This window comes from Oncorhynchus mykiss, chromosome 3, assembly GCF_057628025.1.
Source record: "Oncorhynchus mykiss isolate SJ-2025 chromosome 3, ASM5762802v1, whole genome shotgun sequence".
Classification (NCBI taxonomy): domain Eukaryota; kingdom Metazoa; phylum Chordata; class Actinopteri; order Salmoniformes; family Salmonidae; genus Oncorhynchus; species Oncorhynchus mykiss.
In genome coordinates, this window is record NC_143024.1 from 87914163 (window position 1) to 87941247 (window position 27085).

Genomic DNA, 27085 nt, shown 5'->3' on the forward strand with positions numbered 1-27085 from the left:
ACCTTTTGCCACATTTCAGGCTTCAAACATAAAGATATAAAACTGTATTTTTTTGTGAAGAATCAACAACAAGTGGGACACAATCATGAAGTGGAACGACATTTATTGGATATTTCAAACTTTTTTAACAAATCAAAAACTGAAAAATTGGGCGTGCAAAATTATTCAGCCCCCTTAAGTTAATACTTTGTAGCGCCACCTTTTGCTGCGATTACAGCTGTAAGTCGCTTGGGGTATGTCTCTATCAGTTTTGCACATCGAGAGACTGACATTTTTTCCCATTCCTCCTTGCAAAACAGCTCGAGCTCAGTGAGGTTGGATGGAGAGCATTTCTGAACAGCAGTTTTCAGTTCTTTCCACAGATTCTCAATTGGATTCAGGTCTGGACTTTGACTTGGCCATTCTAACACCTGGATATGTTTATTTTTGAACCATTCCATTGGAGATTTTGCTTTATGTTTTGGATCATTGTCTTGTTGGAAGACAAATCTCCATCCCAGTCTCAGGTCTTTTGCAGACTCCATTCTTCCAGAATGGTCCTGTATTTGGCTCCATCCATCTTCCCATCAATTTTAACCATCTTCCCTGTCCCTGCTGAAGAAAAGCAGGCCCAAACCATGATGCTGCCACCACCATGTTTGACAGTGGGGATGGTGTGTTCAGATGTGTTGCATTTACGCCAAACATAACGTTTTGCATTGTTGCCAAAAAGTTCAATTTTGGTTTCATCTGACCAGAGCACCTTCTTCCACATGTTTGGTGTGTCTCCCAGGTGGCTTGTGGCAAACTTTAAACGACACTTTTTATGGATATCTTTAAAAAATGGCTTTCTTCTTGCCACTCTTCCATAAAGGCCAGATTTGTGCAATATACTGCTGATTGTTGTCCTATGGACAGAGTCTCCCACCTCAGCTGTAGATCTCTGCAGTTCATCCAAAGTGATCATGGGCCCCTTGGCTGCATCTCTGATCAGTCTTCTCCTTGTATGAGCTGAAAGTTTAGAGGGACGGCCAGGTCTTGGTAGATTTACAGTGGTCTGATACTCCTTCCATTTCAATATTATCGCTTGCACAGTGCTCCTTGGGATGTTTAAAGCTTGGGAAATCTTTTTGTATCCAAATCCGGCTTTAAACTTCTTCACAACAGTATGGTGTGTTCCTTGTTCTTCATGATGCTCTCTGCGCTTTTAACGGACCTCTGAGACTATCACAGTACAGGTGCATTTATACGGAGACTTGATTACACACAGGTGGATTGTATTTATCATCATTAGTCATTTAGGTCAACATTGGATCATTCAGAGATCCTCACTGAACTTCTGGGGAGAGTTTGCTGCACTGAAAGTAAAGGGGCTGAATAATTTTGCACGCCCAATTTTTCCGTTTTTTATTTGTTAAAAAAGTTTGAAATATCCAATAAATGTCGTTCCACTTCATGATTGTGTCCCACTTGTTGTTGATTCTTCACAAAAAAATACAGTTTTATATCTTTGTTTGAAGCCTGAAATGTGGCAAAAGGTCGCAAAGTTCAAGGGGGCCGAATACTTTCGCAAGGCACTGTACTTGTATGAGGTGACTACCTCAACCACTAAACCCTCAGAGGTAGTAACCACACCGGTGGTTACCAAACCACATGACCTTTGTTTTGGAGATGTTCAGAACAAGGCTAAATCCAGGGATGGGCCAGCTGAGTGTAAGTATAATACTGTATCATCTGTATATAAATGGATGACAGAGCTTCCTACTGCCCTCACTCTTTCTTTCTGGTGACCCTTTTGGTTTCCCGGTAGAACCCTTTTGGCTTCCATGTAGAACCCCTTTGCTTTCCCAGTAGAACCCTTTTGGTTTCCCGGTAGAACCCTTTTGGCTTCCATGTAGAACCCTTTTGCTTTCCCAGTAGAACCCTTTTGGTTTCCCGGTAGAACCCTTTTGGCTTCCATGTAGAACCCTTTTGGTTCCAAGTAGAACGCGTTTGGTTCCCATGTATAACTGTTTTCACAGAGGGTTCTTTATGGATTAAAAAATGGTTCTACCTGGAACCAGCAAAATGATTTTACCTGGGGAAAAATACGGTTCTCCTATAGGGACAGCTAAAGAACCCTTTTGGATCCTTTTTTTCTAACAATGTATGTAGTATACAAAAAGTAAGATGTAAAACCTGCAACTAATGTCATGGCCAGTGTGTGCAGATATGACCTCATCATGTCATCTCTGATCACCACACCATTAGGCTCCATACACACTGCTCCTGGCAACAACAAGGAAGTATTTTCATTGGTTGTAGCCATATTAATCAGGGGGCGTGTCGGTAGAAGTTTGCAATTCATTGGCCGAGGGCTTTGCGTATGGGGCTTTACTTGTCATTGTTCTTCTGTAGTGTAGCGACCAAGACGTGCCTGTGTTTCTTTTTTCCAGATTTGAGTTTACATCAGAAAGAAGAAACTATTTGCATGGGTTGTTTTGAATAGCTAGGATTACTCTGAGAACTGATGTTGTTGTGATCGGAGTTTCCAGACCTCCACCAGTCTTTATCTATACACCCCAATGTATTCATCTACAGTATCTTTTGTATGTGACAATATGTTAGTGCCTTGGGGTACCTGGAAGATAGGTTGATAAACCGTTTTTAGGTTTTGAGGTCAAAATGCACATCACAGAAACACATCACTACCAAGATTTTAAATGAATTACATCACTTTATTTAAATAAAATGCTTTGTCATAACAAAAAAAAGACAAAGGTTAAAAGAGTACATAAATTACAAGTTGAATAAATATTACACAGTGATATTCACTTTAATAGTTTGAGATTTTTTGTATTTTTTTTTTTTAATTGTTGTTGTTTCACGAGGAGTTGCAAATGCTGACCATTTTACGGCACTGTCCTCTGGCACCAATGGATATTTTAATCACAAGCCAGTTAACACCACATGTTATTAAAGTAACTGATTGCATTTGTCTCATTTCATCAATAAAAACATTATGCATAAAAATAAATGCTGTAGTTATTGTATCATGAACTGTGAGTATGAGTACATAACCAGGTGTGAGACGAGGAATCTGAATAAGGCAGTGTTACGAGTTGGAAACAGATGTAAATTACACTTTTAAAAGGAGGATAAGCTTTCAATATAACCTCTCCAACACCTCAATCTACCACCATACCGCAAAGAAAATTTCAACAATTCATAGCTTGGTTGAATTGTGTCAATTGGTTAATTTGACGCCAAAGGATTCAATGCCCTTATCCACAATTTCTTTGACCCAAGAGACAAATCTTGATTTAGAAAACGCCCCGTTAGACTACACCATATGGCTGGCCAATTGCTTCAATAGGCTTCTGATGGTCTGGTGCTCAAATGGAAGCTGGAGAGGGAGTCAACATCTAAACTCCATGCTGTGTTCCTATTCCTCAGATTTCCCTGGTCTCCTTGTGTCTGTTCCTAACTGTGTCTACTGTCATGCGATTGGTGAGCCCTCCGTGATGAGGGTGTGGCTAGCCCCTAAACGCGGCCACTGTCCATGGTTTTCTCGCTCTCTCTCTCTGTCTGTCTCTGTCTGTGTGTGACAGCAGACATATGAAAGTGGGACTGTTGTGTGGTTGTTAATGTACTGTACGGTGTGTTATTATCCCTTTATTCTTATTGGACGTTGGTGATAGAATTCCCAGGTATGGACCACATAAGCCCCCGTCAACCATTACCCAGGGGACCTTGCAGACACCCTTAACCTGTATCACACTACATGTTTAGCTTGTTTTGTTTTTCTACCCAAGTGGCAGTTTTACTGTATGTTATCTGTGTTATCAATAAGTGCAAGCTGCTTTCTTTCAATGTGGACTGGGTGGAGGTGGGGAAGGGTGCTACGCTGCATTGGGTATAGGACAAACTAGTTTATCTGGGATTTACCAAAAGGCGGAGGAGTTCACTTCCATGTAAGAAGACATTTTGGATGTGAAAGGTAGCAGGGTATAGTAACTTATTTTTCCCACAAATTCTCTCTCAAAGTAACTGAGGCTATAAAGCTATAGGCCTGACATTTAGATCAATCAATTTTTGATGTTACAAGCATCTAATTTATGAGCCATTAAAAACAACAGTATTCAACACATTTGTATTACGAAAACTGATAATATCACGTCATTATTGGACTACAGACTTAATTGAGGCTGGAGTACAAGCTCCCTAATTTGTTGTCTGTTGATGGCCTGGCTAGAGTAATTACGACCACCCACACAAGCTGTGGAATAGGATCTGATGGCTAGTAATGCCTCGTCCATCTCTTCTCCGACTACTGGGAGAGGCAGTAGTATGCTAGTCTGCGTGATCAACTATGATGTGCCTCGAAATTCTAACATCACCTGCCTATTCTCTGGCAATCAAATACATTAGCAGTCAACTTTGAAAGCTTTACTCTAGCGTTTTAGTGCTTTTTGAAAATAAGAGACAGAGACGGGCACTCTGGTCTTCCTTGCCATCACACTCAAACACAGGGAGGGATTAGCAACAGATTCACAATGTGTTTGTGGCAAGAGTTATACCACATGACTAGAGCTACCTCTCGTCATGGCAGGCTAGAAAACTACTACCCTGAGGGCCTCAGCCTCAGCAGGGTTTGCGTCCCTTAGACAGCTACCACGTCACGTTCGCGTCACTATTTAAATGTGGATATGCATGTAAGAAGGCACTGCGACTTGCACACAGACGACATAAAAGTACACTTTCAACTGACCCTGCAGGTAGTGGTCAAAGAAGCCCACTTGGGCAGAAGAGGTATTCCCTTTTGTGTTGCTTGTAACTGTTTTGGGTAATGCAAGTTCTTGTGCTGTTAGGGGAATAACCTGTTAGGGGAATAACCTGTTAGGGGAATAACCTGTTAGGGGAATGACCTGTTAGGGGAATAACCTGTTAGGGGAATAACCTGTTAGGGGAATGACCTGTTAGGGGAATAACCTGTTAGGGGAATAACCTGTTAGGGGAATGACCTGTTAGGGGAATGACCTGTTAGGGGAATAACCTGTTAGGGGAATAACCTGTTAGGGGAATAACCTGTTAGGGGAATGACCTGTTAGGGGAATGACCTGTTAGGGGAATAACCTGTTAGGGGAATAACCTGTTAGGGGAATAACCTGTTAGGGGAATAACCTGTTAGGGGAATAACCTGTTAGGGGAATGACCTGTTAGGGGAATAACCTGTTAGGGGAATAACCTGTTAGGGGAATGACCTGTTAGGGGAATGACCTGTTAGGGGAATAACCTGTTAGGGGAATAACCTGTTAGGGGAATAACCTGTTAGGGGAATGACCTGTTAGGGGAATAACCTGTTAGGGGAATAACCTGTTAGGGGAACAACCTGTTAGGGGAATAACCTGTGTGTAAACGTAACAATCTGCTGCTGTATTTGTGTTATCGGTGATCGTTTTGTTTGTCTTGTGTAGTTTCTTAATCATTGTACTTAAACTGTATGTGTAAACATGTATACGCAGGGCCCAGCTCTAACAGAGACCTTGGTCTCAGTCTGTGTTCCTTGTTGAAATAAAGGTAGAATAATAATAATAATAATAATAAAAATAAAAGGAAAACTGCTCACCATTTCGAATGCAAGTAATGTTGTGTTGTATAGAAAACAAGTTGTCGAGGAGGGGCGGCATGCAAGCCAAGGGGGGAGAAAATAGGTGGGATATAGCTTTTTTTGACTGTCTCATATTCAAATAAGGATGGCCAGGCATCATGGAACCATTCAAATTGTTCACAGGCTAAAATGCACACGTCTTTTTCCCAAGCAACAGTACATTGTATTTCTTTAGTTAAAAAAAGAAAACATGAGTTAATTTATAGTCAAAAGTAATACACCAAGGTTCCACTGTAGCCGTGGTGACCATGGTAGCAGGCCCGTTGGTTAAGGAACACGGCTCAAAAGTGGGCGGTTACTACACAACAGTACAAACAAAACCACACAAGACTAACACCCTCGAGCAACTGAGACAAAAAAACAGCTAACCTCACTGGTGAATGCAAGTCAGCAAACATGCTTAATCCTTGTACTTACAATTTTTGCCCATACTTTAGCAAAACAAAGAATTACTGTTGTTAGTTATTGCGGGACTGTAGGGTTCATTCCACTATTCTTTAAGTCCCGGTTGTTGGGCCAAGCAGAGCTCACATCAGATGACAGTATGAGCACTTTGTGGCAGTATTCCCTTCACCAGTAGGGGCAGCGTTCTCCGATAAGTTCTGTGTTGCCCTGCATGGCAGTGTATGGTAACAATAGGCACAGTTGGCATGTCAGGCTAGATGCAGAGTCAATGAGCCACTAACATAGGTTTGTCTGTAATGATCTGATTATTGTGTCGAACTTTCTCCATCTCCCATAGACCTAGTTTTACATAGCCTAGTGGGAGAAAGCCATCCTCAAGACTACTTCAAGCACCAGCCATAAATGTTGTTGTTGTAAAAAAACAACAAAAGAGAGCGAGAGGAAAAAAAGGTCATTCTTGTGTTAAGCTCACTCCCTTTCTCTTTCACACACACACACGCACGCACACACATACATGCATGCATGCTCACACAAAATTAGTGAAGTAACACATATCCAAGCAGGTTCCCTTATTCAAAAGTGCTCTGACAGAACCAAATACCAGATAGTCAACTGTATCAGAAAGACCCTCTCAAGTTTTTTTTTTCTGCCAATAGATGGTTCAGCTATTGTCTCTGACACCTCGATAGAAGGTCCCGCTATCTCCTCTGACACCTCAATAGAAGGTCCAGCTATCTCCTCTGGTACCTCAATAGAAGGTCCAGGTATTCTCTCTGACACCTCAATAGCAGGTCCAGATATGTCATCTGACACCTCAATAAAAGGTCCAGCTATCTCCTCTGACACCTTAATAGAAGGAACAGCTATCTCCTCTGACACCTCAATAGAAGGTCCAGCTATCTCCTCTGACACCTCAATAGAAGGTCCAGCTATCTCCTCTGACACCTCAATAGAAAGTCCAGCTACCTCCTCCTCCTCTTCTGACACCTCAATAGAAGGTCCAGCTATCCTCTCTGACACCTCAATAGAAGGTCCAGCTACCTCCTCCTCCTCTGGCACCTCAATAGAAGGTCCAGCTATCTCCTCTGACACCTCAATAGAAGGTCCAGCTATCTCCTCTGACACCTCAATAGAAGGTCCAGCTATCTCCTCTGACACCTCAATAGAAGGTCCAGCTATCTCCTCTGACACCTCAATAGAAGGTCCAGCTATCTCCTCTGACACCTCAATAGCAATAGATGTGAAAGATCAAAACAGTCCTGTTTATAATCAAAGTGACTTATATTCATTTTTTCATCCATTTTATGTTAGCTTTAAATGACACAGTTTGGTGTTTCTATAAAAATATATCAATACAAGTATATATTTTCATGAATCGTTAGTGAGGCTCCCACCTCTTAGCGGGGGAGGGGCCAGAGCCCAGCTCTTAGTGGGGGAAGGGCCCGAGCCCAGCTCTTAGTGGGGGAGGGGCCCGAGCCCAGCTCTTAGTGGGGGAGGGGCCCGAGCCCAGCTCTTAGTGGGGGAGGGGCCCGAGGGTCAAACAAGGGCTTAAAACCTGCTGGGTTCCGTCTTTTAAGAGATGAGCGCACGGTCCAAAAAATAAAAAATATTTCAGGTGTCCTTTTTTCAAGCCTGTCCTTTCGTTCATTCATTTGATTTGTTTAGTTGTCTTGTTTTTTTTTCATCTTGAAAATCTCAAAAAGTGACTGGAGGGCGAAGCAGACAGGTGGGAGGGAAAGGAGGAGGTGAGGCCCTGGGTCAGGTGATCGGGGTGGGGGCGGAGCCGCCTATTCACTCGTTGATGCTGCTGCTCTCTAGGTCCTTGCACTGGATGTCCCCCCCGCTGTAGTCTGTGCCGGGAACCTGCGAGCCGTACTTGTCTACACACCAGCAGATGCCTCGCTTCCTGCCACGAGAGGGCTTGCACTGTAGAGACAATCGATGTGCAACGACAGGTGGCAAAGAAAGAGAGAGAGAGAGAGGGAGAGTGTAAGCATAAATATTATTAATATGTATAACTTATGTGTTAAACCATGTATAAGGATGATGACAGAGGGCTCACCTGTTTGCGTTTGAAGAAGCCCTTCCTGTCACAGTTGGGAAGGTACAGGGACAGGGCCATGACACGGGATGTGTCCTTCATTCCCTGGATGATCCCATCCAGCTTCCTCCTGCAAGGACCCTGTGGAGGAATGGCACAACTAACATTAGCACCCAGTGCTAGCACCATAGGTGGAACAAAATCCTGCACTCAGTCAGCTCTCCTAGGATCAGAGTTGGATATGTTTTCACACTAACAACATCAGCATCAGCACAGCTTCAACATTAGCTCCCCTCTTTCCTTCTCTCCACTCTTGTACTTACAAACTCTGGCTCGTGCTTGTCAATGGGTAGTGGGGAGTAGTCCATGGGGCCAATGGAGCGCAGTTTGGCCTGCGCCCGCTTGCGCTCCTTGTCCTTGCGCATGGCCTGGATCTTCTTACTGTTGATGAGGTCCTGCTTGGGGAGGAGCGGCACTTTGGCGGGCTGCAGTTGGTCCTCCGTGATCTCAGTCGTCAGGGTGTCCTCGTGTTCCAGAGACTCATGATCTACACAGGGGAAAGACACAGCATACTTGTCACATTACCCCCACCTAAAATGTTCGAAAAGTTATTCTTGCCCAACCGAAAATATGGACTACCAGATGCTTTTCCCAGGGTTTGGGCCAACAAATGTTGCTTTCCCATTTGTTTACAAAGGAGGGGGCAGGATCAATGATCGACAGCTGATTAACTACCTCTACCCATACTGCACCCCAGCCCCCACCATACAAAAACATCAAATCCAGCATCTACTAATGGAGGTCAAAGCAAAGAAAGTAAGTCTGGTTAAACAAGTCTGAATGCTGACTGAAAAATACAAAATCTTAGCTCAGTCTCTTCTACATCATATTAAGGAGGTATGTGGAGTCTTTTGTGTGTGACACAGTGGCTTATTAGGTTGATCATAAGCTATTTTAGTAATACATACTTACAGTATCTGGCACGTCCATGCAAAGACAAAAATAATGGGGTCTAATCAAAGACGTCACATCTCTCACAGATCATACTTGGAGACGTTGATGTCATGGTAACCGAGGAGCCATGGCAACTGAAGCCTACGGCAGAGGTGGACACATCCTAGTCTGAATGTACTGTATCATTTCATATCAAGAACAGAACTGAAGCCAGGAAGAAAGGCCACTGCTCTCCCCCTACCCCATCCTACCCCCCAGAGGTACCTACAGTCCTAGAGGTACATATTGAGGTCTCCCCAGGCTAGAGATTTGGGCTCCTGATCCCTTATCCCCTCTCCCCGGTCCCTCCTCAGGGCTCAGCCCCCATAAGTCAAGAGCCCTAGCCTGCCTGAGGTTCTCTGAGGCCACAGAGATGAGCGCTCCTCTCCTGCTTGTGCTTACTCTATCATAAGCACACAAGGCCCCAAAGGCTGTCATGGGATTTTGCCAGGCCCCAACTGGCGAGTGGCCGCAGTGCCTGTAGACGACGGGGGTTATATTTATCCAGTGAGGAAACCCGCGGGTGGGTGCAGCGATGGCCATGGGGAAGGGCGTGGTTGGAATTCTGGGGCTGAGTGAATGTGCCAAGTATTGTTGGGGAGAGACAATCACAGGACATTGACAGATAGCTGAAGAAGGGGATGATTAAAAATTATTAAAACAAACCACATTTCAATGTTATCTTAAGTATAGGCACCACTGGACTGGATTTACATGGCTACCTTGGAAAAAAGGACAGGTATGTCACCACTGAGAGGTCTATTACTGGGAATTGACTTACCACAAACACGAGAATGCATCCCCCCCCTTCCATTTTACAAATACAACACACACTACATCATAGGCCTACTTTAAATGCAGCATGGGAGACACTTGTGATACTGATTTCAAGACATTTGAGCATCTTCCAAATGTGCCATTATTTTAGAACATCAAATACAATGTTGTTACACTTCCAATTCACAAGCTGTGCTGCAATTCAAAGACATGGAGACAGTATGTTTGCAGACAACGGGGTATCTCTCTCTCTCAAAAAACAAAGTTTTTCCATGCTTATGGTCCCCAGCTTGTAAAAGAGGCTTAGCAGGCCTGTGTTTAAGTACTGAAACACTGCCAAGATGCTGGCCTCCAGCCAAGACAGCACAGACACATGCAGCCACCTCCACTCAGCACCGGCTGAAGAGGTATTGGTATCTCTCCCGCTGCTTGCGCTAAAGTTTTCATTAAGACAAGAGGAACGGGACAGGCAAACAATGTGCAACGGATATGCCTCTGTTTAAAAATTAACACGTGTGCAGGGCAATTATGCTTCATGAATATCCCAAGTTTCTTTCAGCCAGGAAGCCTAAGCATGAAAGACAAGCCACTCTTCTTTCAGTTGTTTTTCTCTCTAACAGGTCGTTATGAATTCACAGTCATACAACTTTGGGCAGAAAATGCGTCACAACAATGAGATGCTTAAATTCTCATTGGCTCACACACCTTACACCACTGAGTGTATCCTAATGAATGCTAGCACAGAACACCCTCTGAAATGACACCTTTACAAGATCCTAGGTCTTGAGTAGAGGTGCTGTTAATGCAGAGGACGGGGGGGGGGTGTATGCGGGGAGATAGTGATAATGGAGCAGGAAGTCCTCTGTCATTATCTTTAAGCCACAACACTGGCCACCCATGACTCCCCCAGTCTTTTTTTTACCTTTATTTAACCAGGCAAGTCAGTTAAGAACAAATTCTTATTTTCAATGACGGCCTAGGAACAGTGGGTTAACTGCCTGTTCAGGGGCAGAACGACAGATTTGTACCTTGTCAGCTCGGGGGTTTGAACTTGCAACCTTCCGGTTACTAGTCCAACACTCTAACCACTAGGCTACCCTGCCCCGTCTTATTTCGCTGCTTAATATTTCAAGGCTTCTGGACAGAATCCATGGCCTGATACCCCTACCACTGTAGCACAGAGAAGGAGATATGGAAAGCCCTTGGACCAGAATGAAATAACTGAAATAACTCTTGCAGTAGACCAAAACAAACAAACATGTCACCTAATCTCATCATAATATATGCACAAACTGTCCCGAACTGTTTCGGATGGGCAGCAGGCGGACACATTTAAAAGAACATTAGTCCTGTGACATCATCAACTCAAAAAGATGCTGAGATAGTTCCAATGTAAGTGCTGGTGGATAGTCAATGTTTAACTTCCTTTCAATTCACTTTATTGACACTTTTAGATGGTTACTACCTGATTTGAATCTGTTAAGGAGCCTTTTGGACCTTAACTTGGCGCTTCGGTACCGCTTGCCGTGCGGTAGCAGAGAGAACAGTCTATGACTTGCCTAGTATATAGGTTCTGAATGGCAGGAAGCTTGGCCCTGGTGATGTACTGGGCCGTACACACTACCCTCTGTAGCAAAATAAGCTTGGATATCAAGCAGTTGCCATACCAGGCGGTGATGCAATCGGTCTCGATGCTCTCGATGGTGCAGCTGTATAACTTTTTGAGGATCTGGGGACCCGTGCCAAATCTTTTCAGTCTCCTGAGGGGGAAGAGGTGTTGTCGTGCCCTCTTCACAACTTTCTTGGTGTGTTTGGACCATGATAGTTTGTTGGTGGTGTGGACACCAAGGAACTCGAAACTTTCGACCCGCTCCACTACAGCCACATCGATATACACGGCCCGTACCATGGGAGTCTCTCCTGAAACTGAATTCTGACTTAATCAGCAACTTTTCCCAAGGTACCATGAACAACAAATATGTACAGTGCAATCAAAACGTTTCCTGCTTTTTGATTCAGAGTTAAAAAATAGCAGCAGGAACAATTGAGGGATTAAAAATTCAAGCAACACTTGTTCCGTGGTGATGGGAGTCCCTTCCAAGTAGGGCACCTCACTGCCCCTCTTGCAACTTCTGTACCGAAAACATTTCTCTGTTGATGTCAAATAAATGTACGACAGCAGTTGAAAGCACCCCTCCGTGATGCTACATGCCACTGCTCTCGTATGCAAGCCTAATTAGGGTCTGAGATCTCATTCCACATCATTTTTATTTTATCTTTTTTACAAGCCACTCGGACGCTGCCTTTCTGGGTCACCGTCAACACAACACAATTGCCGGGGTGTGACGAAATTCAGACTCCCTGGTGGAAGAGGATGCTATTTTGGCTTACACGGAACCTCCTCATCCACCGTCCAAAGCTCTTCTCCATACACTCAGGCCAGAGACATTAGGGTGAAAATGACAAAATCCACATTTTGGAGCTGAAACAGGCACCAAAGCTGCAGAATAGAGATTAGGACATCTGTTGTTCTCATTCAGAATAGAAACTTGAGACAGGATTTTTTTCTTGAGCTCCTGACAGTGACTTTCAATGAGTTAGGTTCTTCTGTGGTAAGTGATACTATTCTTGTGCTGTCCTGGGTCATGTCCAGTAGGGAAAAAAATTATTGAAATGGAGTGAAACAGAAAGGTAATACTTTATCGACACAATACTTTTTGCTGTCCTTTGCAAAGCGTTCTCTACTGGGCATGACCCTGATGTAAGTGTCAGCCAGTGGAGGCTGTTGGGAGGAGCTATAGGAAGACGGGCTCATTGCAAATTCTAGAATGGAATGAATGGAACGGTATCTAACACATCAAACATATGGAAACAACATGTTTGACTGTGTTCCATTGATTCCATTCCAGCCATCGCAATGAGCCCATCCTCCAATAGCTCCTACCACCAGCATCCAATGGTGTCAGACTGATTGCTGTAAAACTTCACCGGAAAAACTCATTCAAGCGTGCAAACTGCCACATAAGTTCTCTAGCTTGAATACTGTGCATAGGAACAGTGCCATAGCTTGGTCCTAGAGCATGTTAGTAGACCTTACACTGGCAATTGGTTTCCCATGATTAACACGTGTCAAATGGCACAGCATTCTAGAAAACCAGAAGAGGAGTACATGATAAACTCTCTCATGTGAATCTGATGAGGTTGGTTATATTTAGCATTCAACAACAACATCCACTTCTGTGAGGAGAGGGATCAGGGTGAGTGAGTTGCAAAATCTCCCTCAGCAATGTTCTTCTCCTTATGACCTAGCCATTAAACCATCAAACAGCTGGGGCCATCTCTGGTTGAACTGGAGCAGGACTAATAGTCTACTGTACAGTAGTATGCCATCTATAGTAGCTAGGCCAACCAAGCTGCCTCACACCAATGTGTATTGTCACTGGCCTCTTTGTTAAGAGAGATTGTCTGATGTATTTGGGAATATAACATTGCAGTAGCAATGTGTAACGCTAACTAAAACCAACCCACGCTGGTCTGTCTGTTCAATTCACATGAGGACAATTGGTGTGGAGCATCCAGGAGCTGTATGAGGGAGGATGGTTAATTACAAGAACACAGAAGAACACTTGAAGTTGACCCTGCTACTGTAAAATGTTTTCCTAAGATGGCTGGGGCTGTATCTTAAAAATAATACTTGCTCATCCCCTTAGTTATAGCCTTTCAAGAAGAGTACAGAGCCACAAATCACTTGGTGCATGCATTAAGTTGTCAAGTTAACACCACATTTGGGGTGCCAGTGTTTATTTTGTCCCATAGCCATTGTAAATTGTGGTAACAAAGACAGGTGACAAACGGGCTTCATTGCATTGGCTTGTGATTGCACTAAAACTTGTAAATGCACCACCAAATAGGCATAAAAAACTATCTTGGGGCACAAAAATAAACCCTGAACTCAAAATGGTTCTGTTCTTTTGGGCTTTGGCTGATGCTATGTTTATAGAGTACTGCGTGCATGTTGATGTGCAAGTCAAGCTTTCTAGATTCATACACTCTCTTTAATCATCTTCTTGTTTCTTGGCAAAGGGAAACCTGTTCAAACATAAGGATATTTCACAAGCTCAGAGAGCAAGAGGCCTTATGCCATGATGTAATATCTGTTGCCATGGACTCATATCTGTTGGCATAGACTCATATCTGTTGGCATAGACTCATATCTATTGGCATAGACTCATATCTGTTGGCATAGACTCATATCTATTGGCACAGTCATATATGTTAGCATGGAGTCATATCTGTTGGCATGGAGTCATATATGTTAGCATGTAGTCATATATATTGTTTGCATAGAGTCATCTGTTGGCATGAAATCATATCTGTTGGCATGCGTTCCAGGTTCTTATTCTTCTGGGCTAACACAGTGAACTGAGTGGCCGGCAACACAAACCAACTCCTATGCCCAGCCATCCGAGCTAAGCATAATTTCCTTGCAACACAGTCAACAGTCAAGATGCTGGGTGACACCAGACATCTGTAGCCATAAGAGAGAGACAACAGGGTAGTGTGTAGTTTGACAACATTGCATTACAATGTTATACTCATGTCATGCCAATACAGAGATAATTCAATGTAATTCCATCTCGTTCAAGAAACATATGCAGATCTGGTATTTAAAGTGGCAGTCCCCCTTTAAATGCATTAAGTCTTTATAATATGTAGATGGGTTCAACTGGGTCCAAAGTGGCTTTTTCTTCTGCAAGGACGTGGTAGAATTGCATGAATACAGCCCAGAGATGGAAACTATTGGGTCCCCTGAGGATCCGTCTTTGGACACTTGGCCTGTCCTCTCTGTGTTTGCCAGCTGATCAGAGCAGGTTGAAACCCTACACGGCAGGAAACTAAAGACTCATGTCTAACTCCAATCAGAGGAGCCCTTGATGGACGGCCCTTCAGAGAAGAGCAACCGGAGGCATTCTGCTGAATCACTGCACTGTGCCTGAGCGGTCACACTGTCTGGCCAGGGGCAGAAAGACGGACGAGCTCCTGTTACCACTCAGTGCCAAAAGTTAGCATTTGCACACATGCACCGGCTTCAGATAGAGTGCGTGTTGGAATTCAATGTCCTGGATCAGTGATACTTATTGCTAGACACGTGTACTGGGTTTATTTCAGTTCTTGCTGCAAGTATTTATGGGATGTATAGCCTTGCTGCCAGTACTACAGACAATCGTGACCTCTTGAAGGGGCTGAAATCCATTGTTGTGATTTCATGCATTGTCCCCCAAGGGAGGTACAGTACATGTAGGGTGTATCCAAAGCATAGCCTGAGTCTTTCAACCTGGCCAAACAAAGAATAGGTCTAAACCACTGGCATTAATCACATTTGGTTTGTCACCAAAAAACGTATTTAGCCTAATATGATCTGGTAACAAGTGACAATCTAAATCATGAATAATATAATACCAGCTATGACCTCTAAATGTTGACGTTTGGTTAATTCAAACCTAACTCCTCTTTCCCCACTGTGCACACACATCCAAGATCACGTCCAAGATCACATCCAAGATGTACAAGTGTGCACAGACTCATGCACACACACCATCAAATGTAATCTTTGAGTGATAATCCGACTCTCAACACCACCCACAGGGACTAAACCTCAAATCAGTTTTAAAAAAGGTCTGTCGCTCCAGGATCAGAGGCCTCTTCAGTCAATTACTATAAGAAGAACCCAACCCAATATCCCAATACAACGCCAACCCTTGGTGGAACTGCAGCAACATAATTAAACCATGGTTTGAGGTTTTAATTACACCATGTGGTGTCATATTAGCTGTCAGTCAAACTCGGCAAAAGTGAAACTAACATTTAAATGTAGGCATGCATTCAGAATGGTTCAGGTTAGCGATCAATTTACGTTGAATCATTTATTCGGGGGTGGGTACGTAAAGAGTTAAAGGTAGGTAAAGTCTTACGACACAATAACAAAACACGAGTGCATAGCACTGAGATGGAACACAGCCCTTGGAGCCGGAGACTGTGTTTTAAATATATTCTGGTACCTGCAGAAACCGCACCTCCTGGTGTATCCCAGAACATAACAGGATGGGTTACCATATGTTGGAAAATATTGATATTCTTTGAAGGTCGCAAATATGTTTGCAAGAAATGCAGGTGTCCAACAAAGTGAGATGTGTTAACTAATTAGAATAGCAGCAATTACGTATTTCCACATAGGCTACAATGTGTTATCATACAAGAATGTACGTCCAGACAGGCACGTGTCTGTGGGGGGGCAGCCCTTTCGAAAGATATTCAGCAGAACGCTTTCAGTCTACAATACTGTATCCATAACGAACACTATACAGCGATTGCAAGTTAGAGCGCAGCACAGTCCACTGCTGCGCACACAAACTCACTCAAAACTAAACTGACAAGTGCGCCAGCAGCAACTTATTGTGAATGTTGATTTTAAGCACATACCCACACGGATAAGATCAACACTAACAACACTCACCAGTAGGCCTATTTGCATATATATCACACTTGCTATTGCTATGGAAGGCTACGCAATAACGGATTTATTCCTCGCACGTGCTGTTATTGTGGCACTGTGATGAATCGGATACATTTTTGCGGTTGAATAAAGACCCAGATTCACAATAAAGCTTGCCGTAATAAGACTGACAAATCAGACAGTGTATAGAGCAGCTCATGTAACGTTACCTGGGCAGTTATTTCAAATGTGGATTCCAAACTTCAGTATGCTAATGTAAATGCTCACAACAGTTGTCTGTGAAACTATGACTTCACAAAACCCGAAACAGCATAGAAGTTCGTTTGCGAGGGGTCATGGAAGAACCAAATGGAACGTTCTGTTAAAATGTAACGAAAACATTTACAATTCCATTTAGCGGGGCCAGTATAGCTGAAACAGAATTTCAACCCTGCGACAATATCATGCTGTTGTATTTTACACAGCCCCATCTTCTGTGGCTCCTCTAATCGCATGCATTCACTGCGTCTCCTTACCTATGGGTGGATGGAGGGGTTTGTATCCTTTTTCGTTCGTGCACACCCCCCTGCCATGAAGGAGCGCGTGAAGGGGCTTCTCCTCTCCATTCCGCGGCAAGCAGCGCAAGCCATGGGTGCATGTTCCGGTGTAAACACCGCACGCCTGACCTTCTGATAGGGCACAGGTTAGGCAGCAACCACAGCCAGGCTCCTTCACGAGTTGACAACCGACGGGGACCGGGGGGCACATAGAGAGCGCCTTCTGGTCGCACGGCTCGCATGGTACATATGAGCCAAAGGACCCGGTCAGCCCCAAGACAAATGTCAGCAGTAGACAAAAACTGAGAAACATATTCGTCTTGCAATTGATAAACACCAAATGTGAATACAATTTACAGGCAATGCCCGTGCGTTAAATTATCCAATTTATAAAGCTAAAAACCAGTCCGCATCCAAATGGAGAGAGTGCTTTCAGCACACTTCAGTCAAAATAAACGGAAAAAATATATTCTTTACAAATCAAAGTATTCACAGAACAAGTAAAAATATCACCAAAGACTACACTTCGGGGTGCAATATTGTTTCTCTTAATTGACAGAAGTTATGTCCTCTCTGGTTGCAATGCAATTCTTTGCACAAAACCTGGATTTTTCCTCCTTTGAAACCGATTCTAATACTTTCCCTCCGGATAAGTTTTCTGAGCAGACTGATCAACTTCGGACCAGGCTTGCCTTTTTAAAATCGGCCAAACCCCTAACTATGAATACGCCTAACTAGGGAAGGGAGGCGCACTTGTTCCATTTCTTGGCAAGTGGCCAATCTTTTTTCAGCAATAGGATCAGTCTTTCACGCTAAAGGCTGAAGTGGTGCCAACTGCGAGGGCGCACACAAGACACCAACGCAACCTTAATCAACACATTGAAATAAAAACACTTAATCTGGAGGCATGATTAGATTCCAGGGGTACTGAATACGTGCTTCTGCTTGGCGAGCACACACGTCTTTCTACCCCTAAATGTTTTCCGCCTCGTCTCACAGATGAAGCGGTGCACATCGATTGACTTAATCCTACACATGCGAAGCGCAAAACTGTTTTCTTAGATCATAATAACGTTTGAGCCAGAATGAAGGTCTTGCTAGAATGAATGATCATGGAGAGAATAGAGCACTTGGCTGCTTCTATCAACTACAGTACTTTGGCTACAATGTCGGGGTGAGAACCAATAGCTGTCACAGCCATCAATGTCACTACATTCTGCATAAACGAATAATGTGAATAGGCTTATCCTATAATGAAAATACAAGCACTGTATTGGTTTGATAGGCTACTGAAAGCATTATCTTGCACACTATCAAACTTGTTATGAGGACCAGTGGTGGGGTCATGCAGTATGAATGATCTATTAACATTTAATTTCCCAAACATGCTGTAAAAATGTGTTAATGTCGTTGTTTAAACTATGTTTGTACTTAGATCAGTAGGCCTTCACGAATGTACAGTAACCATCAGGCAATGCCAGGATACTTTTGCTCTTGCCTTCCATGCTAAGATCTCTGTTTTGTATTTAAATAACGCTGGTTGTGGATGCCTATTTCACTCTAAAGCCTACACCTGTCCTCTCCATTGGACACCATTTCTGATACGAAGGTAGCCAACTGACTGTGTTAAATACGTGTGTGCGTGCATGCATGCATGCGTGGGCGGGTGCATGGCACATACATGTGCCTGTTACTTTCAGAGGGAGGTGGGAGAGTGACTCAGACCCTTTTATGCAGATGCTTATTGGTCTGACAACTCCAATTCAAAATGAGACAATAATTTCATACACAAGAGCCTTCTAGGATCACTTAAGCATGTGTTCCTCAACCAATATAATTCTAAACTACATCATTTACTGTGATGTTTCCATTCCAGTAGCTTTCAGCAAAAAACACTCTGCAGTTACAGTAACCTTTGACCTAGGTACAGACTGTTATGTCCCCCCCCCCCCCACCCCCCCACAAAAACTGGCTAAGTGAAGGCTGCTGTCTTGTTTTTTCTAAATTTGAAACATTCTATGTCACTCACTCGTTCATCACTTATTAGGAGATTCTTGCTGAGTCAGTTTGACAGTTAACCACTAGGAGGAGCTGTTACCAATGTAAAGAGCTCTCTATTGGACCAATATCCAGAGCTCACTATAGGACCAATATCCAGAGCTTACCATAGGACCAATATCCAGAGCTCACTATAGGACCAATATCCAGAGCTCCCTATTGGACCAATATCCAGAGCTCTCTATTGGACCAATATCCAGAGCTCACTATAGGAGCAATATCCAGAGCTCACTATAGGAGCAATATCCAGAGCTCTCTATTGGACCAATATCCAGAGCTCCCTATTGGACCAATATCCAGAGCTGTCTATTGGACCAATATCCAGAGCTCTCTATTGGACCAATATCCAGAGCTCACTATAGGAGCAATATCCAGAGCTCTCTATTGGACCAATATCCAGAGCTCTCTATTGGACCAATATCCAGAGCTCCCTATTGGACCAATATCCAGAGCTCTCTATTGGACCAATATCCAGAGCTCTCTATTGGACCAATATCCAGAGCTCCCCTTGGACCAATATCCAGAGCTCCCTATTGGACCAATATCCAGAGCTGTCTATTGGACCAATAACCAGAGCTCACTATTGGACCAATAACCAGAGCTCACTATGGTTCCAATATCCAGAGCTCATTATGGGAGTTCACATAAAACAAGCTCCACACATCTGTCCCCAAAAAATCACCAACAATCAGCTTATCTTTGAAATGTCAATATTCATCACCACTGTGTGCAAGGCTGACTGAATGAAATGGCCTGCCAGGGAATATGAAGGCAGCCACAGGATGTGATTTGAATGTTGCCTCCTGTATGGAGTGCAGGGCAAATGAGTTCATGTTTTGCCTAGTGGTCATCTAACTTAAAAAACAACACAATTATCATTATCTGAACTAATAATGGAGGCCTCAACCAAAAAATGGGCCGGTGTGATGGCATTGAGGAAGGAAATGGGCCAGTGTGCTTGAAATGCCAGGGCCGATTTTTGGTCCCAGTCCGCCCCTGTTGCAATGTCAAATCAAATCAAATTTTATTTGTCACATACACATGGTTAGCAGATGTTAATGCGAGTGTAGCAAAATGCTTGTATGCTTTAATGTAAATCAATCGGAAAAAAGGGGGAGACAGACGAACAGAAGTGTTATGTTTCATGTTGTGAGTCTTACACTTGACCTATTTAACTACAACGTTTATTGTGATACATGAATATTAACTATGCAGCACTACCGTACTTGTTTCTAATGAACCTTCTGTACAAGCGCCACACAGAAACGTGTCAAAACCACTTGAGAACAAGTCTGCAGTGTCATTTCATAAAACTGATGACAATACATTTTGCATGATATAGTGCCTATTCCTTTGAAGAATATCATTCATTATTATTCTGATCCATTCATTAAATGAGATTGTACATGGTGGAACTTTCCCAGGACATTAGCTAACATTCCCAGGACATTAGCTAACGTTCCCAGGACATTAGCTAACGTTCCCAGGACATTAGCTAACGTTCCCAGGACCTTAGCTAACGTTCCCAGGACATTAGCTAACATTCCCTGAACATTAGTTAATGTTCCCATTAAGTCATAGTCAGGGTTGTATCTAACATTAGAATGATAACATCCCAAAAACATTCAAATAATGTTCCTGGGAAACTTCTTGCAACATCAGGAGAATGTTTTATACAAACATTGTATAATTATCAACACAACTGGACAGTTTTTGTGTTATTAGAACTTTTGGGGTAACCTAATGAATGTTCTGGGAACATTCACAGAACCAATTTTGGTTTGCAGGGAAGTCTCCTTCTGTATCTGGGCAAGGTTCCCAAGCATTGCTCTCCCCTCCTTCTGTATCAATCAAATGTATTTATAAAGCCCGTCTTACATCAGCTGATGTCACAAAGTGCTGTACATAAACCCAGCCTAAACAGCAAGCAATGCAGGTGCAGAAGCACGGGCAAAGTCTGCTTTTGTATCTGGGCAAGGTTTCCCATGCATGGCTCCCCCCTCCTTCCTTATCTGGGCAAGGTTTCCCATGGAAGGCTCCCCCTCCTTCTGTATCTGGGCAAGTTTCTCATGGATGGCTCTCCCCTCATTCTGTATCTGGGCAAGGTTTGTCCTACATGGCTCTCATTTTCCCTGTGTCTTCCTCTGCGTTAACCATAACGCTCACTTACTGAGGTCTGAACTTGGTTACCATTCCCATCATATAAGGTGTCGGATTGCCCCTGGTCTGCCTTCCTTGGTTCTTTACCTTGGAAAGAAACTGAAACTCGCCAGAAAAACCCGAGCACAGAAGTGGTTGGAAAGATGCTGGAAATGTCATCCAGTCACTAATGAGGAGATAAACTGTCACAAGTGACTTGATGCCGGCTCTGTGGCGGCCGTGGTGTGGAGGGTTGCTGCCATGTTGGCTTTTTTTTCCAGAGTGAAGTGTCCACTCACCATAGCAAACAGGTTATGGAAATGTAATCAAACTGTCCCTCCGTGGCTTTGTTGGGGTTTCCTCACCACAGTACCAGGGGTCAAGGGCCAGGAGTCAGTGAGGGTTACCGACTGTAGTGGCCTGAGAACAGAGCCTCGAGGAACACTGAAACATACAGTAGATTTCTAATTTAAAGCCATTTCCATCCACAGGAATCTAAACCTGGCAAGACTGCGTAAACCACTGTTCAAGTATATGATGGAGAAAATTCCTTACGAATGTATGCAGTTTGCAGCAGACTTTTTCACATTTCAAGACCATTTGAACCCTTGGGTAAGATCTGTCCGTCACGTTCCAGTGTGAACGTGATTCTGACTAAAGACAGACAGCAGACATCAGACCTCCAGAACTCTTTGTTGATGCACCTGGTTCACTGTGAATTGCAGTTTCATAAAACCACAAATCTTTCACTTTTGTTGAGACAAAGTCTTAAACATACAGTAACACATGGACAACCTCAGGAACAAAACTGGTCTTTCCATATTTAGGTGTGAAACCTTGTGACCGGTTCCACATTTGAATCATTCTAGACTAGTGCTGCATATGGGTGTTGTTTCGTCAGTTAGAAAATGTTGACTTTTGTTTCATTTCTTTGTGTATGCTGTCGCGACATACTGTACTAAATAGATTACTTATTTTCAGCCAAAACAAAGAAGAGAACAGCTTCTTCCAATCCCTGTTCCTAGGGAATGAGATCGAGGGATAGAAGTGGGTGAAACTGAATTTCCCCATTAGTCAGCTGTGGATGAGTGTTATAAGATGAATTAATTTGTTATTTTCATGTCAGTGTGGCAATGGGGTCAGACCTTTCATTTCTATGTAAATATGTTAGTGTCTTTAAATGTCAATAGCACAGCGGTGGCTAATTTCATTAAAAATAAATACCAAATTATTGTGGCCTTTGCATTGTTTAAAGAATGTCTTAACTAATGATTTGATTATGTTAATCCATGCTTGATCTTAGCTCTCACTCTCTCTATCATGTGTGTGCTGTAAATGTGCCTGTCTGAGCTGTACAGTGGCTTGCAAAAGTATTCACCCCCCCCTTGGAATTTTTCTTATTTTGTTGCCTTACAACCTGGAATTGAAATATATTTTTTAGGGGGTTGTATCATTTGATTTACACAACATGCCTAACACTTTGAAGATGCAAACTATTTTTTATTGTGAAACAAACGACAAAACCCCCCAGAAAACCGTGCATAACTATTCACCCGCCCAAAGTCAATACTTTGTTGAGCCACCTTTTGCAGCAATTACAGCTGCAAGTCTCTTGGGGTATGTCTCTATAAGCTTGGCACATCTAACCACCAGATGTGGGAACAAATCATTGTTTTACAAGTCACAAGTAAGTCTCAAGTCTTAGCACTCAAGTCAAAGTCAAGTCCCAAGTCAAAACAGGCAAGTCCGAGTCAAGTCTCAAGCCAAGACAGACAAGTCCCAAGTCAAGTCTCAAGTCCTAAACAATTCATAATGTGTTCTTCACCAAATTTAATACCATGTCATATTTAACAAGAGTAAGAGTTAGTATATTAAGTTTACGGAAATCATGAATACATATTTTTATATATATATATATATTGATGTCTTTCTCATGGCTACCCATGTATTTCCATGGAAATATAACGTTTATTTGGAAAGTAATATATATATTCCAAATAAACTTTATATATATATATATTTATATTACTTTCCAAATAAACATTATCTTTCCATGGAAATACATGGGTAGCCATGAGAAAGACATCAATATGACAACAAAAACAACATATTGTAGTGCTCTCTCTCCAGATACACTCTACACACCTAAATAAATCCTGACATAAAGTTACAATCATTTATTAAAAGTTACATCAGAACAACTGCTACTGAACTTCAAGTAGAATTTGAACAGTGGCCTGAATGTCTGAGAAGAAAATACAGATCCCAACCTGAACATGGAGACTACGTGTGTGTGTGTACAATGGATAAACGGTTACATTTTTTTCTTATGTCAGGGCCCTATGATGCATTGCCTTTGCAGAAGACCAAATTCGATAAAAATCTGTCAGTCATTTGTGCATGATGAGGCTGCGGTATGATGCCACCGTGGCTGAAGACACGCTCCACCGGAGCACTGGACGCACTGCCAAGACCCCAATGGCCACTCGGCACAGTGAAGGAAGAGCCTTCCTGTTCATTGCCCAGAACAAGAGAGCATTCTGTCCTTCGCATATGTCAAGGTAGTGACTTAGCTGTAGTGCTGGAGAGGTCCCAACAGCTTTCTTCTGCCTCTTACAGTATGCTGCAAACAGCCCTTCTTCTTGTCCAAGACAATGATCCTCTCGCTCTTCCTCATCAACAAGAGGCACAGCTTGCTCAGTCCCTGCAGCATCTTGCAGAATCAGTTCTTGCAAAACATGTAAAAGCATAGCAGAACCAAAAAGCCCGGTATTAGAGTATTGTTGATGCAGTGGGTTAAACTGAACAAGTATTATTGTTGCAGTCATTTGAATTAAATTCTGATATAAAGTCACATTAAAGTCAATAATATTTACCTTTCACTCTTTGTGCCACCTGTTCCTTGACCAGCACATGGTGCTCCACCCACAGAGAAAAAGCCAGATCCAAGGCAGCTGCTTTGAGGTAGACTGGATCTGAAAAAGGGGCAGTGATTCCATCTTGTGTCCTGGCCATTTTCACATTGATGAAGATTCCAGGGATGCCTGGACAGGCAGCTCAGGAAATGGACTTGAGGCTTCCGCTGTTCCAGCTGATGATTCAGGGACAGGACCGAGGGAATAACAGAACTGATTGTGACCATCTTCTCCCCATGTGTCATATCTGTTGCTTCTCCAAATGGCTTCAGGATGTCCAACAACTCCCTCAACTTATTCCACTCCTGTACTATGAACAACAACTCCTTGTGCCCAGCCTTTTCTAGAACATGACTGAGCTTTAGATGGTCACATTGAACAACTGCCTTCACTTGTCTCAGTGTTGAGATCCATCTTGTGTTGACAGCAGCAGGGATGCCTCTTTCCCCACATTCAGCCTCAAACACCTCTTTGTATGTTGTGATTGTATGCAGCAGTGAGCTGGTTTTTGATAACTTTGAAAGCGAAGGAGTCGTCACTTTTGTTTCTTTCAAGCCATCTCCCACCATCAGCTGGAGAGTGTGGGCAAAACACTGCAAACACTGTTTTTTTTTGCAATAGCAGCATCGAGCTGTCTTCAAGGGTTAGGTCATTCCAGAGCTCTGGGTCATTAAGGTGATCTTCGTCATGTACTTCATCTCGTTGTTCAATGGGGAAGCACACCGTGAATGCTTTTCTCATGTCGGCAGCATTGTCACTATTGATATAGTCCAATTTATCATTAATGCTGTACCCATCACATATGGCCTCAAACCAGAGTACCTTCTTCCATATGTTTGGAGAGTCTCACACATGCCTTTTGGCGAACACCAAACATGTTTGCTTATTTTTTTCTTTAAGCAATGGCTTTTTTCTGGCCACTCTTCTGTAAAGCCCAGCTCTGTGGAGTGTATGGCTTAAAGTGGTCCTATGGACAGATACTCCAATCTCCACTGTGAAGCTTTGCAGCTCCTTCAGGGTTATCTTTGGTCTCTTTGTTGCCTCTGATTTAATGCCCTTCTTGCCTGGTCTGTGAGTTTTAATGGGCAGCCCTCTCTTGGCAGTTTTGTTGTGGTGCAATATTCTTTAAATTTTTTAAATAATGGATGTAATGGGGCTCCGTGGGATGTTCAAAATTTCTGATATTTTTTTTATAACCCAACCCTAATCTATACTTCTCCACAACTTTGTCCCTGACCTGTTTGGCGAGCCGCTTGCCAAACATGGTGCTGCTTGCTTAGTGGTGTTGCAGACTCTGGGGCCTTTCAGAACAGGTGTATATATACTGAGATCATGTGACAGATCATGTGACACTTAGATTGCACACAGGTCGACTTTATTTAACTAATTATGTGACTTCTGAAGGTAATTGGTTGTAGCAGATCTTATTTAGGGGCTTCATAGCAAATACATAGTAAACAAGTAATTTTTTTCATTTCACTTCACCAATTTGGACTATTTTGTGTATGTCCATTACATGAAATCCAAATATATTTAAATATACAGTGCCTGGCAAAAATATTTAAATTACAGGTTGTAATGCAAAAAAATAGGAATAATGCCAAGGGGGATGAATATTTTTGCCAGGCACTGTATGCATGGAGTTTGGTTCTGAGTGTGTCGTGCATGAGGTGTGTGCGTCTGTTTAAAGTGTGTGTATGTCATGTGATACTTCGCTCCCCACAGAGGAGAGACTGTTATAGAGCTGAGCCTTTAACGCTTTCCTTTCCTACTTTCTACTCATTTACATGATTCAGAAACATATACAAACAATACCTACTGTAGACAAACACCCACACACACACGCCACAAATCCATACACATGATTCATAAACAAACACCCACACACACACACCACAAATCCATACACATGACTCATGAACAAACACTCACTCACACACACCACAAATCCTCACTCACACCACAAATCCATCAGCATAAACATGCTGTGTGCATGCTGTGTGCATGCAGGCTTGGGTAAAACCGAATGATGATTGTAACTTTCCTTAAAAATATATTTTTGTCAGTTATTTGTTCATCACAGAGTATGTGTGTGTGTGTGCGTGCTTGTTTGAGACAGTGTAGTCCACCACCCCATAACAAAACCACAAATGATGTAATTTGTCATGGAAGAATGGTGTCAAATCCCTCCAATAGAGTTCCAGAAACTTGTAGAATCTACGTTGGCGTTTCCTTTATTTTGGCAGTTACCTGTATGTTGAAGCAGTTATCTCCCTGTATGTGTGTGTGTGGTGTGTGGTGGTGTGTGTGGTGGTGTGTGTGTGTGTGTGTGTGTATGTGTGTGTGTGTGTGTGTGTGTGTGTGTGTATGTGTGTGTGTGTGTGTGTGTGTGTGTGTGTGTGTGTGTGTGGTATGGTGTGTGTGTATGTGTGGTGTGTGGTGTGTGGTGGTGTGTATGTGTGTGTGTGTGTGTGGTATGGTGTGTGTGTATGTGTGGTGGTGTGTGGTGTGTGGTATGGTGTGTGTGTATGTGTGTGTGTGGTGTGTGGTGTGTGGCCTGTGGTGGTGTGTGTGTTTGTGCGTGTGTGTGCGTGTGGTATGGTGTGTGTGTATGTGTGGTGTGTGGTGTGTTGTGTGTGTGTGTGTGTGAGTTCGGTAAGGTGATTTTACTGTAGTCGGTTCCCAGTCCCTAAATTTAAAAAAGTCTAGAGTTTGGCTCTGTTTTAAAAGGTGATATTTGTTTGTTCTCTTTCTAATCTTCAGTTCCGAGAAGACTTACCTGAGGCCTCATTTTGTCGTTTAAATTCTGAAATCCTGTTTCTCCGTATCTACAGCACATTCGGAAAGTATTCAGACCCCTTGACTTTTTCAACATTTTGTTATGTTACAGCCTTACTCTAAAATCGATTAAATAATTTTTTACCCCTCATCAATCCAACATTTTAGCACATTTATTAAAAAAATTAAAACGGAAATATTACATTTACATAAGTATTTAGACCCATTACTCAGTACTTTGTGAAAGCACATTTGGCAGTGATTACAGCCTCGAGTCTTCTTGGGTATGATGCTACAAGC

The 27085-nt window shown here is 42.9% G+C and overlaps 1 protein-coding gene, 1 long non-coding RNA gene and 1 pseudogene across 2 annotated transcripts; 1 reads left to right on the top strand and 2 right to left on the bottom strand.

Annotated features, from left to right (window-relative positions):
• Nucleotides 1-1407: 1407 nt before the first annotated feature.
• LOC149984711 (uncharacterized) lies at nt 1408-7074 on the top strand. The gene is made up of 2 exons (XR_016494874.1): nt 1408-6726; nt 6760-7074. It is a non-coding gene; the product is annotated as an uncharacterized LOC149984711 (long non-coding RNA).
• On the bottom strand, nt 2676-17625 carry LOC110520602 (insulin-like growth factor-binding protein 5). The gene is made up of 4 exons (XM_036975230.2): nt 16875-17625; nt 8399-8622; nt 8097-8216; nt 2676-7960 (listed from the first exon to the last, which is right to left on the bottom strand). Exons 1-4 carry the CDS (start codon nt 17206-17208, stop codon nt 7826-7828), a joined length of 813 nt encoding a protein of 270 aa, XP_036831125.1. The 5' UTR covers nt 17209-17625; the 3' UTR covers nt 2676-7825.
• A 5807-nt stretch (nt 17626-23432) lies between these two features.
• LOC149984712 (zinc finger BED domain-containing protein 4-like) lies at nt 23433-26798 on the bottom strand (annotated as a pseudogene).
• Nucleotides 26799-27085: the final 287 nt, after the last annotated feature.